The following is an 18,023-nucleotide window of genomic DNA, read 5'->3' on the forward strand; positions in this document are numbered from 1 at the left end:
CCCTTTGTGACTTGCAATATTTAGCAAACTGATTCTGCTTATGACATTCTATGCATTCTTTTCCCCTGGTTTTTGTCATGAGGCCATTTACCACCACAACCCCAGCATGACTGTTTCTTATCACCATTACGACCCCCCCCCCTTAGGCTTGTGTAATTTCTTTGGTTTGTAATGGGTCGTTCTGTGTACTGTGGGTACATTGCTATGTGCTTCAGCCCCTGTATTGACTGTAGACATACTATGTACATGAGCTGTAGTGGCTTCTAGTGAACGACTGTATTTTAATAAATCATTAAGGGAAAAATTCAGCTCTCTTCTTTCTCTTTTTCAGGAATTCACAGTTCTTGGCTAGCTGTCGTATTCTAGCAGCAAATTTATCAAGTGTTTCTGGTGGTAACTGACTTGCCTGGCGAAACACAAATACTTCATACTCTACATTTCGTTTTGGCGCGAAGTACTCACTCGGTTTTGTCTTCAACTGTGCGTACGTTTCGTCTTCCGCCTGCTCCAATCCGAGGTGAATTTCAAAAACTTCTTTCCCAGCCAGGTGAAGTAGGAAAGCTCTTTTCCGCGCATCCTGTGTGATATTCTTGGCTACAAGATAATTATCGAATCTTGCTACCCACCTTTCCCAGCGCACTGTAGCTGTCTCGGGCGGAATTGGGTTAAACGGTTTCAAAGCATCGTTGCTGTCCATTATGAGGCTGATTTGTTTTGTCTTCAAAACAGACTCAAAACAATTTGTATCCACTTCACTAGTTTTGACGTTTTTTCTGTACGTCAAAGTTACTCCTCGTCGCCAAATTGTTGGGTTATTGGGTGCAGTGAAGGCCGTAACAGGCTAAAAAATACAAGTTCGGTATAAACAACACAACTGGTTTATTACAGTATTGGCGGCGTTCTGACTACGCATGTGCATATGACGTAATAAAGTACATGCAATTAAATACGACCCAAGCTCAATATACTACACATGCTGATAGATAATTAAAAATGAAAATAACTAGTATTTTTCAACACGAAAGAATCAGGGTACAAATGTGGGAAAGAATTACTTAGCCAGTACAGCTCCTATCAGGTAATATAACGTTCGGGTTCCATACTCGCCGACTCCTCGTCGTTGTATGCAAATCTGAAGAACGTGTTTTTTGCCAAGCTCTATTCTCGGGAGCAGACATCCGGGCATTTTCACCGCTTGGCAACTATCATGGTGAAAACAAAAAACGACAATGCTCAAAAAATAGTACTTTAGGAGAGTTGTTGAGACTCCCTCGAAACAGGTAGAAAGATCACCTCTGCATATGCAAGGTATATAAATTTGGTTGCTCAGAATTACTTCAAAGTTTAGTTTGTGCGTTTTTCTGGAGTTTAGCTGTTTTCACTGGCTCTTCGACTGGCGTTCCACAGCAACTCACACAGACTCCCATATGAATACATGGTACTTTAGTACTAGACACTGCTTTATTTTTTTTATTTAAAAACACAAACGGCGCCACTATTCAATTGTCGAACTGCGTGCATTTTTGCTGTATGCATCAAAGGGTAGAACAAAAAGAACACGAGATAACGCATTCATGTACTTCATGCATTCGCCACCTCTCGCCCTGAATTTACCTAATTCATGGTTGACTATTCAGCTTACAGAGAAAACAAGACTGACTGTACTTGCTTTGACTTTTGTCCCTGGTACCCGTTATATTTCAACTAACCATGCCACCATATTACGTTCAATTATTGTACTGCAATACGTTAATAGTGCTTTTTCATTGTCATTGAAAGAATATTACAGAGAGTTGGGTACCACTTTAACCCTCACTTAAAAACATATATGAATACATTACCCCCCTTATTCTGGTGAATAATTCTACTAGCATCGCCAAGCTCGAAATAGCATTGCATCTTTTATAAGTCTTGTTTTGCAATGTAGAATTTGTCCATATTCATTGTTCCGTCGATAATTAAAATCAATATAACGAGAATGTCATATAGAACGTTTCCAGAGTATTCGAGCATGTATGGCTGATGCACTCATAGTATTGAGCCTAGCAGTTGTTTTCGAACAGCAATCGACTTATACTTAAAAGAACTTAATAACATGTGACGTTTGAAAATAATTGCCGCCTTGTTATTCTCAGGTTGCAAATTTTATGTCGATATTAAACATGACAAGGACATAACACGAAGCTCAATGTCTTAATTAAAGGGATCGATAACAAAGCAAATCTTGCTTTACTCTTGATCTAGTAAATTCATAGATTAATGATTACACGTATTATCTAATTGCTGTGGAAATTATGTTTTCCGTAAATGCAAACATCTGCTAAGATCTCGTTGAAAACGAGAAAGCTACGATACATGTAATGTTGCAATAGAGCGCACATGGGTGTATCCTTGCGCGACGTCGAAACACGATGTTATATAAGTACAGAGACCGGTAGAAAATGAACATGTATTGTGGATGACTCACTTCTTCGTTGAAATGCGTCTCTGAATGACGTCACTGAATAAGTAAGAGGATTTGTCTAGCATGCGAATTGAAGGTTACGGAATGAACCGTAGACAGGTGATCGATAACGTTGGTGAGCGTACAGGGGAGTGGTATGTTAATGGTTCACCGGTCTTAAATTGCACAGTCTGAATCTCAGCTAATCTCGCAGCTGTTTTGAATCCTTGCGAATTTATAAAATGTGTTTGGATTAGTAATTTTTCCTAGCGTGTGGAAACTATTTTCATAATGAGTTTCTCGACTTGATTTCTTAATTTATCGGACTGTCGATTTCTTTCAACGACGTTCACCTATAGCATTTTGATGGCATATAAATGTATATTGTACAGTAAAACGATTTTCAATTAAATCATTAATATTTCGTATTAAGTGTATTTTTAGATCAGAGTTTGAGCGAATGATAAACACATGTATATGAAGCAGTGTATAGTACCCAATATATTGATGACACGGTTACCATAATCTGTAAAAAAAATGGTTAACGCTTATACGTTTATTTTATACAAATATTCACATAATTGAATACATATAAATATTCTCTAATACTACACACCGCTAATTAATAGTATTGAATTTGTGATTCATGTATATAACTGGGAAATTCATTCATTCATTCTACAATTATATCGATTCGCCATTTTGACGATGGGGTATGTAGGTATCATTTGATAATGTTGGGCGCTTTGGAAAACTAGGATTTGGAAGCAAAACACAATACACGACGCGAAAAATTAGTTGCATACACCCAATGCCGTAAGTAAACGTCGTTATGTAACGAGGACTGAACACATTGCAGGACGTGTGATTGTGCCGTGAACATGTGAAATTTGCAGGGATCATTTTGCTGTTTGCCTGCAGACGGACAATCCTAGACAAACAACATGTCGCAAATAATCCTAATTATGTGTGTGTGGTCGTATTGGACAATACGTGGTCGCGTGACAGTACTCAAATGTGCTGAGCAGAAATATCATTCTACACATTAATAATTCAAATTAAATTGCATTTACAAGTCTCAATTTCGAATTTACAGAAATATCCCAGAGAATGAATGACGTCACTAAGAACGATTTTCAACAGCCTTGATGTCCTCCAAGTTTGTTTAGACCATATTGTTTTAATATATTTCATGGTAGAATCAACAGAAGAGTTTCATCTTCTTCTTTCACTTAGTTGGTCATATTGCATTGAAATTAAGCTGAAATTCTAGGTTTTATCTAGATTTATACATCATACATATAGGCAATAACAAATATAACGGTCATGTCAAACTTTGTTTGTTGGCGAATACTAAAAAAAATGGATAAACATTTTCTTCTACGGAATGACTTGAAATCATAAATGCAACATCTACAGGATAAGACCTCTCAAAGATTGAGTAAAGCAAACTGATTATGTGATACGTTGGTATTCATCACTACATTTACGGTTTTTCAAACATGTATATCACGGGGCATAATCTACTGTCATATTTTACTGTTTGCTTACAAACCTGCACCATTAATACTTTGAATCTAGAGACAAATTGCGATGAGTCAGATAACTAACACTAACTAGTTGGCCTTAAAATTCGAAAAATGACATAGATCTCCTCTCGTATTTTGAGTATGCGAGCCAGCGAAAATATATTGCGGTCCATATACCATATACTATTGCCCTTATATGGCATATGACGATTGTGATGCTATAGCGTTGTATATTAACGTCTGCATCAAAGTAGAATAAAGACGACTAAATATATAGGATGTAATTCCGCTTTCGTAAATTTATTGCGGTATTTATATTGTATAAGTAAACAGTCACATCAAATTATTACCGCTCATTGTTATCATAGTAATATTTAACTTATATTTAACCTATTGTGTATGAAAATTAAAAATTACACAGTCTTTTCATATCTGTAGACAGGTGCAGACAATGTATAACATACAGTTTATTCATACTGTGATTTCGGGGCATGTATTAGAATTATTATAAATAAATAATAAGCAAATCGATAGATGTTATAGAAATATGTGTGCGTGGGTGGGATATCAAACATCCAGACATTTATCCCTTCCTATCCCAAATGATATATACACGTGTTCATTTTCGTTTAGATGTTTATAAATTGTGTATTGGTAGTTTCCATGGAAACTACATAAGATTCAGTCTATACATCAACAGGTTCAAAGTATGTATATTCCATATCTTCGCCCAAGTTCCAATTAAAATTTAACCCACGTTATATGTGCAAAATTATGATGAGGTACACAAACTCGATGTTCGGATAAGTCATTGCCACAAGATATCATATTTTACTTATTTACACTGAAGTTTTTTTGCCGTTTTTAATGTTAGTTACGAAATTCGGAGTATGTCTAATCACAACTTGCTTGCACCTGGTACATGCAATGAGGACTGCAAAGTGCGTGGACGCGAAATGACAGGGGGTATAAAAGCGAAATCTTGCTTAATACACTTCTCACGCTATGAATATATATTGAATTCAGAAATCTTTGACATACACCATATATAGTTGTTACATCAAATATCCCATTTCGCTGATAGTATTCTATTAAAATTACGATTTCCATTAGTTCAGTAGTTCCCATGGTGACAGTGATATAAATTGATGTTCTCATAATTTTCTTTTGATATTGATATCCCAGCAACTAGAAACAACTTAAAATATAATATTGTCACGCAATTATATTCAGTTAACCAAACAGTCCATAATTCATGTTTTTATTCGGCATTATAATATACACAAATTTGAAATATTCAAGATCTGCGAATAGAGTAAGTATTGAGGAACAGAAACAATCATGGGTGCCATTTTTGATTTCTTCATTCGGTGTATATATATATATATATGTAGTATTAATTACAGTCTAGAAATATAATGGCGAAGTCGCCATTTCATGACGTACGTACAATTGTAACAGCAGAGGGGTCAGTTATGTGAAATATCGATACAAAGCAACGCTAAGTTAGTCTGTTTTTTGAGAACATATTCAGATGATAGGCTAAACATTGGTATTTTCAAAGGAACGGTATTCTAAGTAAAATTAGTTGGTTTATCAAAGAAAATACATTTTCTGTTGTTGTTGTTGTTGTTGTTAGGGTTACTTCAGCCTAAAGTTCGAGTCGTGTTAAGATCCAGGTACGATAATACTGCACTTTTCATCAAAATATTAACATTTCAGTAACCTTATTCCCTTATCTAGCTAGACGCATTGAATGATTAAAATCTGGTTTATTCCAGTTTGACTTAAGCCTATGTACAGCAGTGTGCATTTCTCTTTTCTTGTGGCAATTCTGACACACTGGTGATTTGATAGGGTGTGTCAGTGTAGGATGTCGGTTTTTCTGCAGTGTTGAATGAAGTGTTGGCTTTTGAACACAGAATGTATTCACATAATTAAAATAGAAATTGAATGAAAATAGTTGTTATTCATATTTATACTCAATGGGACATGTTTAACAGATTGCTGTGAAATAATTTTGTAGTACTAGTCTTCGAAGAAACATTCAAATGAATATTTAAGAAATAAAAGCACATGTAAACTAAGACTGATTGATTGCGATAATAATAATTATATCGTCCGTCATTTCAATGTGACTATGGCAAAATATGATTTCGGAATACTGAAAATTATTTTTCTCATATTTTAAAACTGTATATTATCAGAAAATGAAAATTACGTCAGAGATAATACATCAGCTGTGGTATTAAAACTGTTATTCATTATTACGTAAATGAATGATAAATTGTTCATTGAACAATTGAACAAAAACCAGGATCATCGATAAGGGAGAGATCATAGAAACTTTACAGTGGTGAAGAACTTACGACCAAATGAGAGCATCGTGACATTTTCCTAGCAACAGAACGATCTGAAAAAAATGTTTCTGTCTGAAAAGAATGTAAAACTAGTGTTTCCTTGTATCTAAGCTTGAATTGTTTATCGATAAATGTAAATATTGACAAAGGGGCCTCGGCCTCATGATATTGGTACGAGCCTCATAGGTCTACACAAAATGCAACTAGAAACAACTTAAAATATAATATCGTCACGTATTTCTATTCAGTTAACCAAACAGTCGGCATTATAATATACAAAAATTTGAAATATACAAGATCTGCGAATATAGTAAGTATTGAGAAATATGGATGCCATTTTTGATTTCTTTATTCAGTGTATACTTACTTACACTGTAGTACAAAGTTCATTCTACAAATAGAATGCGGATGCGGACCAACTGTTGCAACTATTGGTCTCTTAGTTTGGCAGATATCTTGTTTTGATTTGTTTACCGCCTCTCACTCAGCTAGTTCTGGTTCAAACTAGCTGAGGACCTGAAACAAGTTGCATAGTGTCGTGTACTATACACATGCACAATTTTGGCTCATTTTATCCAGCTTGTTTGAGAAGAAGTCGACAAGATGATCCAATGTGCATTGTGCGTATTTTTTTTATTAAATGTAGCTTCATTTCTGAAACTTGGTATGCAAATGTGTGCTTTGTCGACCTACAAAAATCACCAACATTCTGATTGGTTAAAGTCTTTGGGTGCCATCTTTGATTTAGCCAAAACCGAAAATAACAATTGTTACCCTTTCCGAGGGTCTAGGAAGCCGATTTTTTTGACATAATAATTCGCAATAAAATGTGTCACGTGACCTTGGTTTCAATGCATTAACTTGAATTTTGCTACGTTGCATCACTACACTGAACATCTCCAGACAGAGGAAAAATGATTCTGATCACGTGATTTCGCAGCCATCTTGGATTTTCACGAAAAATAGCTAACATTTTGGAAATTAGTTTCTTCTTATCATATTACGCATGCAGAATGTATGGTCAGAGCTGCTTACGGGAAATATAAAATAATGTTGATCAGTCAAGTGGTTTGGCCACTATCTTTTATTAGCGCAAAAATTAAAACACAAGTTTAGACATTTGTTTCTCATGAATATAGCATGTATAGCGAAAGCTCCTAAAAAAATAAACAATTACGAATCCGAACAGACTTAGACTTGCACTAAATGTTATAAGAGTATACAGAAAAAGAAACTACATGATCATTGATTCTCATTGATATGCATAAGCACGTGGTTTATTTGTCAAAATACCATATTTCAAACACCAATCTAGGTAAAGACATGGAAACTACTGCATTCCAACCGCAATGTACTGATCATTCAAACTATCTTACTGGCAATCGCGTGAATTTATTTATTATTAAATAGATGTCTAGTAGATTTGGCCCGCTGATGTCGCTCGCGGCTATAACAAAATATTTAATATAATATATTTAATTGTTATTTATACTTTTACAGCCACCTTAACGGGGTCTTTGTGGTGTCCGGTGGTCGAGTGGACGAATGAAGTGCTTTGTATATTCTCTCGACAGCCAGCTGTCGAATAGCAGAGGTAAGATTGGAAAGGTTACTAGTATTCTCGTAATATATTGATATGCGGAACTTCAACTTGTTAAAACAAACTAGGCCACATGTGAGGTTTTTACTACTTTCGACACGGATTGTTTTTATTTGGATGTCGTTATTATTTCATAATTTTGATGTAGTTAATGCTATATGCTATAGATTTATGTCACTGTTTGTGTTATCTATCTATTCCGGGAAAATAGTGAAATCACACATCTGACTTTTTGTGATACCAGAAAATTATTGTTGCATTTGGAGAAGAAGGTTAAAATTCTAATTATAATTTTAAACGAATACTGGTATTAAATAAATACAAGCTCTAATATCTAATAATTCGTGAAATTACCTTTATACAATTGCAGATGCATATTCTTGATTAGTCAGTAAGCTTAAATATATAAAACTATATAAAGTATGAGTACTAAACAGGCAGCTAAACAAGTTCTAATATTGAACTCGGTTTTATAATTTAATATTTACAAAATGATATTGAAAGATGCAATATGAAAGAAAACATTTATATTCGTGTGTGATACTCCGTACTGTAAATCAATTCGGGCTGTGATTATCAGAACATAAAATTATTTATTTGCAGGACGCGCAACAGTATTCGTTAGATGGAAAATTCCTGGAACGAGGATAAGAGTTCGATCGAAAAGTTTAGGCCGGTATGAATATATAATTACACGACCCTTGATTCTTTGCGCTCAATTATCGGGCCATAACACATGCCTCCTGCACATGATCTGTCACGTGACTAATGAACACGTCCACCTCAGAAAAGGCAATATTTACAGCACAGCGTAGTATAAAAAATAGTTTGAAAATAATAAAAATCATTCTTTCCAAAACGATAGCTGAAATTGCTACGTTGTTTATTTGATATTGACTGATTGTTCTCATCTAGAAAAGAATATAATTAAAAATGGCAAAGCTGATTTCCAGTTTAGAATTTCTCATGTTTCATGCCTAACAATCAGAATAAGGTTTCCAGATTTTTAATTGTGCTAAATAATTAGAAGATCTATTAAAACAAAATTATTTAAAGGTGCAATGAAGTATAAATGACAAGGATATAACAAATTAACATTAGGAGGGTTAATTATTTTCTTACTATGTCATCATTTTCTTGTGTTTGAAGTATAACTTGCATATGATTAAATTCTAAATCCCATTATTCGATAGATGCGGTGAACTATTGTAACAAACAAACAAATAAAAAAATAATATCGTAATACTGTTTGATGGTTCATGATTAAAGCATTTCACCAGTTTTTCTTTAGTGGCAATAAACCGCGTGAGATTTCAGCTTATAGCCATATTTCTTTTACTGGTCAACTACGATCACGTGATATATTGATGACCTATGAACCATGGTAGATCTGTTTAAAATACTGACAACAAAATGGCGTCGTTGCGAAAATAAACATATGTTGCCACATTGACGTCACGTACACACGTTTGGTTTATACGGCGTTGCAGTATTACTTAGGATCAACAACTTTCATGGTTAAGGTAGACACTATAAACATACAATTTGTAAATAAATTGCTTACTAATTGTTTTCAGTGATGGCGCCGCTTCCTGTTCGATATGGGACTCATAGCGACGTATACAACGCGTGTAAATACATTCGAACACGCGCTGCGCGACGACCATCGTGCTTTAACCTTTGAGACACATCCCTAATAATCACGTGCATATGCCATTGGCTGCTGGTCGTTTGGGTGAATAAAGCTGGACTATGTGTAATCCTCCGGGTCGAACCTGGTGTCTCTACAGTGTAAAAGTTATCTGTCAAGTCAAAGTTCCCTACACACTACGATTAGTTCTTAGAACTAGGAAAGTGTATAGGAACGAGTAAGACCAATTTTAATAACGTGTTATATAAGTTAATCATTAATATGCAATGACGTCATGATTACCTTGAATTGGCCTTTAATTGGTGCGTTTAAATTAATATATTCCTATGAAATGACTAATGCTCGTAGTGGAAAAAGAAATAGGGCCGATGAGACAATCTGGCTATTAGAATCCGTGAATTGGTTATGTATTATTTATATTACAAGTGGCACACTGTTGTTGCTGCTGGCTCGAGAGTATTAAAACTCAATACATGAAAAGAACGTGTGAGCATAATGGCTAATCTGATACGCAGTATGAATAAGGAACTAGGAATAAGGACATAAGTAATATATGATGAGGAAAGCACTGAGATATGCATGTTAATATTTTCCAATATACATTTAATACACAGTACATACACAAGATATTTGTGCACCAAACAACTGGACGACAATCGACGCGATTTAAGTGACAATGAAACCAATTGAAGCGATATCGGACAAGCATCTGCAGAAAAATGCTAATATTATATTCCCTGTAAAGGAACCGATATCGTATAAAGTCGCTGTGTTTCTTCGAGATAAAAGCTTGGTAGATATTCGAGCTCGTGTGATTTGACGTGGGTGTACTTTATTATGTCACTGCGAAAATCACTGGTGGCACCTCAACAGAACAGACGTATATTGCATTGTTTAATAAACGTGTGAGATTCAATCTCATTTTATTTGTTCGATTTGCTTAATTCAATACGTTCATAGCTTCTAAACAGAGATGATGCTGTCTTCCCCGGATTGAGTCAAGCTATAAAATTATTTATCATTTCATTTTTGGGCATGAAAAGAAAAATTACGGGCATGGTAAAAGAACGTAGGATGCGACATTGAAGATTCTTAAAATTACTTAATTATATCATAGACGGGCAAATCATTTCTTTTCTCTTCAATACATAATTGCCATTTTATTTTAGTTAGATCTTGTGGCTATTAACAGTGATTGTACCCCAACGTACAAATAATAATTTACTATACGTTGTAACTTGAAATGGAAATGCTACGCATTTAAGTACAATTACCGAGCACTTGAATTGCTATTGTTCATATCATATATAGATGTGTATAAGTATATTTGTGGCCTTTTTAGTCCTCTGGTCAAACCCAGAAGCCAAAACGAATATCAGAAGATTATATTGACCCAGTTTGCAATATACAATATATATGAAATGTCAGCAAAATTACACTAGTGGTTATTTTCAAAATAATATTTGTTTAAATCGTTTATCTGGTCTCACAGATAGAAGTGGCGAGTCACTAATGTAACTCGTCTTGCTGTATCAGGGAAAATCGCTCCACGTAAGTAATGATATGTATGAGTCGGCACCAACACACGTAAATTACAACATGCAACGGCGGATTAGAAGTCACAATCACAGCAAATGCTACATACAACAACACACATCAATAACTGTCCTAAGAAGACGTTCGAAATAACGTTAAGTCAACACAGTGACTAGTTGGAAATGCGTAAGTCAAATCTCAGACAATAAAATCAACAAGTAATATTACACACATATATATATATATTTTTTATTTTGAACCTTGATTATGGAAATTGCATTATAATGAAACTAGTTTGTACGAAGGTCGCAAGATCGACGATCCGCTATTTATGGGCTGTGGCATTTTAAATGCAATAACAACAATGATAATATATTAAACAATAAAATAAATTTAAAATGTATACACAATAAAAATATGTACGTAATATAATGGTTTTATGGATAAAGAAGCACTCGTTTCTCGAAATAATTTCATTTGCTGAACTTATGACCATGAATCCAATTCAATTATTTTTAAAAGTTTGAGTTTACACTAATAATATATCCGATATATGAGTGAAATGACAAACAGTGAACTGCAACGGAGATTGACAAATTTAATAGCCGCCATACTGTCTACTCTACGTTCAAATATAAATTGAATGCTGGCGAATAAATCTATAGTCCAAGAACCGACCTACATCCTCTGATACGACCTTCTTTCATTAATTAAAAAAAAGAAACAATCATGACGTGTTCGAAATTTATAAACCAAATTATTCATTATGTGTGAACGACAACTAATTAGAATAAATTCACGCCGTTCGTGTAGTAAAACAAGTAAGCTATGTGACCCACTTTTCTATCAAAATTTCGATCAAAATTGGCTGCGACTCACATGGACAATGCTATACATCGAACGAGTACGTTCACACAAATTAAAATCCTCAACTAATAATTTGTGCTTTAATCACATCGCCGCCACGAACAGAACATATAATACAACTTTAATCAAGTAAGTATTTGACTGTGAAGTTAAAACTCATTTAATCATGTTGTAAGGCACTTAGCCTTACAAACTTACATACACACATCTTTGTTAATTAAATACACACCATTATTGCTGTTTCGATATACTACACTTTGTACATGGCACCAGCATGTTATTATTCTGTTGCCATATCCCTACACTGCGTTATAGCGTTCGCCAATAGAATTGATCGCCGTATTTTGACGTTTGATCGCTGTGTTGTCCGATAACGGAATTCCATTGTGTTACGTCATCCGTGGTAGCACGCCAAAAGAACGCGTATATAAAGGACAAAATCAACAAATATTCATACTTTACCCATTGAGCATGAATTAATAGAAAGTAAATGGATTCGATGTAACGAATAGAATTTGAGTCTCAAATATACCTTGTAGACATATGGCCATCCTGATTTTGTTCAGAAAATGTGCACGACATTTACAAAAGAGCGCTACACAGTAATTAGTGCGTAGTGATTTAACCGCTTTGCTTTAACCGAGTTTGACCAAATCGTAACACAGAACAACGTGACGATCAATGAGAACGATCCTACAGATGCTAAACATTAATTGTGAAGAATTGCAATAACTGTAACACAGCCTCGAGAAACGTTGTCATGTAATTTGGAGAAAAAATACCCATATACTGAAATTCACACATTGGAAATTACATTCAACTCAAACTTTCGGTGCTGCTTTACGCATTTAGCGTTAAACATAACATTTATTCCCTTGCAGATTTGATTAGGACAAAAAAAAGCACACTGTGTATGTAACTTGACCTATTCACATTCTAGGAAAGCCTACGTTCTCAAATAGCAGGATCCCACTACGTAGACCAATCATTGAAACTAACATTAAATCATATTACGTATGTATATTGTTGTCTGTGACGTCAGTAATTCTGTTTGAGCGTGTCCATCGAGTTACTGATATAAACGTATGTGAACCTATGTTGACCCGAGACAACACACGAAGATGGGTGACAAAATGTCGCGATATAAAGGTTAAATTAATCAACGTGTGATTTGGTGAGTTTATTAAGAACATCTACTGATATTATAAGATAGTGTTTTAACCTACAGTGTAGATGTTCGACTGGCACTGGAAGCGCCCAGGGCATTAATCAGAAAAGGTTATTATACCTTAACAATTGCCTTCTCAATAGTACTTGTCGGAAATGATGTATCAAAACTAGCCTATTCTATATTCCACCAACAAACATGCGTCGCCGCTCTGAACCAATTTCGGTATTTCGTGTTTCTTGACTGATTGGTTTCGTCGGACGTTCTTCGCTTATATATTTTCTCGGATTGATATACAACATTGAATCTAATGTTTTGCCTAATCTCTATATCTCTACATTGTAAATCATGCGTCAAAAGTACTTCCCCGTCTGCCGACAGGAAATCTCGCATTGTAAACCATTCATGTTATAATTCCATACAGCTCCTGGCCAGTGTCCAACTAAGCCAGAGGTGTAGGCATTTACAAAAAAATAATATCTTAATACCATACTAAGAAAAAACATCAAAGCATTAAACATGATATTTCTTCAGGATATCCTCACCGAATATGTTTCTAATTCTTTCCCCGGAGCACGACCTCAATCAGTCACTGATCTGACAATGCCGCTCGTTCCCCAGGGAAAGCACAACATAATGATTTGTACTTTTTCTTATACATGTGTTATATATGGCTAGCCTATAGCCAGAAATGGAATGACATTGTTGTAAATGATTTCAACCAAATAAATAGGTTATCTGATATACGGTCTCCGTAAATCTCTAACTGCATTGAAGTCAACTTTCATATATATATATATATATATATATTAGAAGGAAGTCCGTCATCTTGACTTATTTGGAATTTACTTGTACTAATTCAGGTATCTTAGACATATAGCATTCTGTGAATTATTGGTATCCACAGAATTGTGTATAACAATATATGGATCCTTTTCGTTGCTGGGAAACTGAAGTTAACCTTATTACAACGTAAAGGTGTCCCCTTTAATATTGTACATAATAATCTGAATGTGTGTTTCCTTTGCAGACATTAGATTCCTTCCCTCAGGATGTTCATAACAAATATTTTACTCGGGTCTAGCGCACATAATTTGAAAACAACATTAGTTGACGAGATTGTTATTCCGTATTATTATTCCATATGAATGATAACTATCAACCGGGTTACAACTGACTCGTGTTTGGTTCGTAGCCCGAAAAATATGGTAAACTATAAAACGTTGCTACTTCTTAGCATGTGGTTGTTTCCAATTTAGGGTAATATCATGCCTTAGAAACACCACGAAAATGTTTGTGTTTACAAACATAAACCCACTCTTTTGGTCAGAGTTGAGTAAATTGCGCGAGGGCGCAAGCCCAATTATAATGAAGTTTTTGTGTGTAATTTCAGATAGTTGTTTTTTCTGTTGTACAGGCGAACTGCCTTCAGACACCGGGTAGACAATTATATTATATTATAACAATAGTATAACAATATTCCGGGCATAACAGAAAGGCACAATATATGTGAATATATCAGTAATTTTACCGGGTACATGTATGTATGTTTTTTTTCTATACCCAAATTTTCACCGTAGAGTCAACTCTTAAAGTTGTGCGACACCATGTCGCGCACTTGAGCCGATAGGGAAGTTCCGCATGTATATCACTACACACCTAAGAGATAACGTGCTTACGAGCATGCTAAGATATGATACACACTACATGATATGGCAGACAAACTATTAATGAACTTCTTCCTGACGCGATTTGATTCAAGCTGGGCAGTATCACCGGAAATTGTTAGCTTTCACCGTCCCAGCATTATCAATCCAAGCGTGTTTTTTTGCCAAGGAACAGATGAACATCACCGCGATATATATTTGATAGGATATGAAACAGAGAACATACTCGCTAGTGTGCGATTCACCTCGGCGTCACACATCCAACGATATACTATGATACAATGTCCCATGTACACATCTTGTATGTTCATTTAAGCTATATGCTTTACGGATATTCGGTATCATAATGGTCGAGCGGTACCGTGTTCTGTTAGTCGATTTTAATCAACCCTTCCATTATAATAATTCTATGGGAAATTTAATAATATATACGCTCAGTGACACCATTAGAAAAAAAGTGTTGCGCCTCAAAGACGCTTGTGTTTCAGTAACGAATAGAACCTTCACGGGCAAACAACATGTTCAATAATAATTTTCCACGTGAAATTGAATACCTTGAAAAGGGAGAAAAAAGATGGGTTTAGACAAGGAAACGTTAAATATTTTTGATTGACACACAATTTGGTTCATGTGTTCAAAATTGACCGCAAAACCTTAAAGGTTGTGTTGCATTAATCAGCAACCCACTGTATATATATAATAGATATGACACGAAATATTCATTTAGTATATTGTATTTTTTTTCTGTAAGGTAAACTACTCCCTGAAAATAAACACCGTTAGCAATCGACGTATAACTACTTCGTTTGTTCATGTGGCGTAATTGGTACAGCAAAAAACATGTGACAAAGCTGGCCAAGTGGAATAGTCACGATTGGCACTATAAATAAGAGATATGACGATAAGGGGGTAACTACTGAACGTCACTAATTTATGTGTTTCTATTGAGTGGATAGAATAATGGTACAGAGTTATTGCTAAAACCTCAAATTATTATGGTAGGCGGGTACGCGATAGGCTCCTAATAATGATTGATTTCACTCAGTCACCACGTGTTTTATCGTAATCTGGCTGGCCTACCTCAGCTGATTTGAATGTACAATATGATACAAGCGAGCAGTGTGTATTGCTCATGCGCAATATTATTCTTGGATGACTACTCATAATGCTTGAACAATGGTTTAGCAATATTTAATAAGAAATTATTCAATTTATTATACAATTTAGGTGAAAGTACTCTGTAAGTCACGATATATAAATGTTTTACCATATATACCACGAGTGAAAAAAAGATATATATGAATTATTACGAACTTCTAAACACACAACTCGGAATACAAAGTCATGGCCCCGGGAAAGGTGCATCAAACAACAGCCGTCGAATAGCGTGTGATAAATGCGAACCGACAGTGACGATGTGGACATGCGCAAACCTCTTTGGTGTCATTGACAATATTATACACACATTGTACAAAATAAAATGTGTTTGTTATGTGATATGTTCTGAGTTTATAAATGAACAAAATAACCGAAAAGCTTTATTGATAATATTTATTTAAATTTCTATAATGATCATTGAAATATAATGTGAATTTGAATCATTTATCAAATACGGTATTCAGTTTACTGAACACATGATACATGTAATACCTTCGCATAATTTACACGTCCTGGCGAGCACCAATCTACCCGATGTACCGATATGATCGCGTTATAGGCGGCTCAGGAAAACGCACGCTCAATTTCTTTGCTAGTATAGCTTACCAAATAAGGACAATTTATTGGAGTAACTCCATCTTTAAAATTTATATATTATGTCTGAAATCCGTTGAAAAAAACTCCGCGGGGAGCTCGCCCACTTATTCTGTCTCCGGGTCGTCATTGTCGTCAATAATTAACATTACTGTGTCTTCGCTGATGTGTCTACATAAGAAGAAGCAGTGGTTTACCATTGTCAGAATTCACATTCATTGTGCCGGTTATGGTGAGATAATTTTTGTGTAGATAATCTATCACGGTACACTGTCAGTGACATTGAATGGAAAACATTTAGTAAAAGCAAACACTTTTAGAATCGCGTATTCCCATCGTCGCATTGACTATATAATGCGAAGAATAGACTTGCTATGGTGTGTGGTGACATCTGTTGCCATGGAATCAACCACCGCGTCCATATTTGATATTAAAACACGCATACACTATTTTCCTATTTTGTAGCAATATTTTTTACATCATCTATGCATTCCCAGTGACATTTTCACTATATATTCATTTATACATGTCTGGCTATGGTTCATTCAATGAATGATGCCTCTAGGCTTCAAAAACAGACTTAATTGTCCCATTAAACACGTACAAGCGAACCATACCTCCTGTCATGAGAAAACTGGATTCTTTACTTTGCAATTTATTTCCGCATTGTCAACCATACGTCGAACCCTCCAGCCTTTACCATTTAAATAGAAAGTGGTTACCATTGCACAACGGTGTTTGTGTTTGTGTGTTTTGTATGCCAGTTATTGCGCCTAGCCTGGAGCATACACTCTTTATCGTTCCATAATAAGCGTAATAATACATCACTGATGCTGATGGAGATAATTCATCACATGACAAAGAGAATTGCTTTCATGGGTTTCTTTACCAGATGGCTATGGCCGTTATCCTACGGCTAGGTGGAGGACAAGTTTTAAAATCCGTGTTCTTAGTGTGGTCGATACAATGAAGTATACCATTAAATTAGCGAATACTAAGACCGGGTAGACCATTATATTATATGTTAGTTGGGGTTCGATTGCGCATAATTCTAACCCTTTACTAATGAACACCAATCTTGAATATATAGACTTATTCTCTTAGACAATCGCGCTCTAGAGATGTAACGCCATTCGTCGTCATGGTATTGTACAAACAAATGTTTTATCTTAATTTGTGTCTGGTATTTTATTATAGTGACAGCATCTACCAAAAAAATGATTCAGTTATTCTGTGGTAATTTGAAATTAATTCCGACAAGTTTACTATTATATAATTACCCCCATACAGACTGCTTGCTAGCAAGAGAGTGAAGTTTTTTTCATTAGTTTCTTTAATGTCAATCAAATATTATTACATGTATTCACAATCGGTTCATTCGTTAACAGGTAGATTTATTTGATAGTCTATATTACAAATGTTACAGAAATGTAAATTAGTGAGTTAGTTA

At 35.0% G+C, this 18,023-nt stretch overlaps 1 protein-coding gene across 1 annotated transcript; it reads right to left on the minus strand.

Moving 5' to 3' along the window:
- Window positions 1-292: 292 nt before the first annotated feature.
- Window positions 293-697, minus strand: LOC144362502 (uncharacterized). The gene has a single exon (XM_078013728.2). The coding sequence runs from the start codon at window positions 695-697 to the stop codon at window positions 293-295; it is 405 nt and encodes a 134-aa protein (XP_077869854.2).
- Between the last annotated feature and the right edge of the window lie 17,326 nt (window positions 698-18,023).

Source organism: Saccoglossus kowalevskii, chromosome 10 (genome assembly GCF_978046115.1).
Source record: "Saccoglossus kowalevskii chromosome 10, keSacKowa6.1, whole genome shotgun sequence".
Classification (NCBI taxonomy): domain Eukaryota; kingdom Metazoa; phylum Hemichordata; class Enteropneusta; family Harrimaniidae; genus Saccoglossus; species Saccoglossus kowalevskii.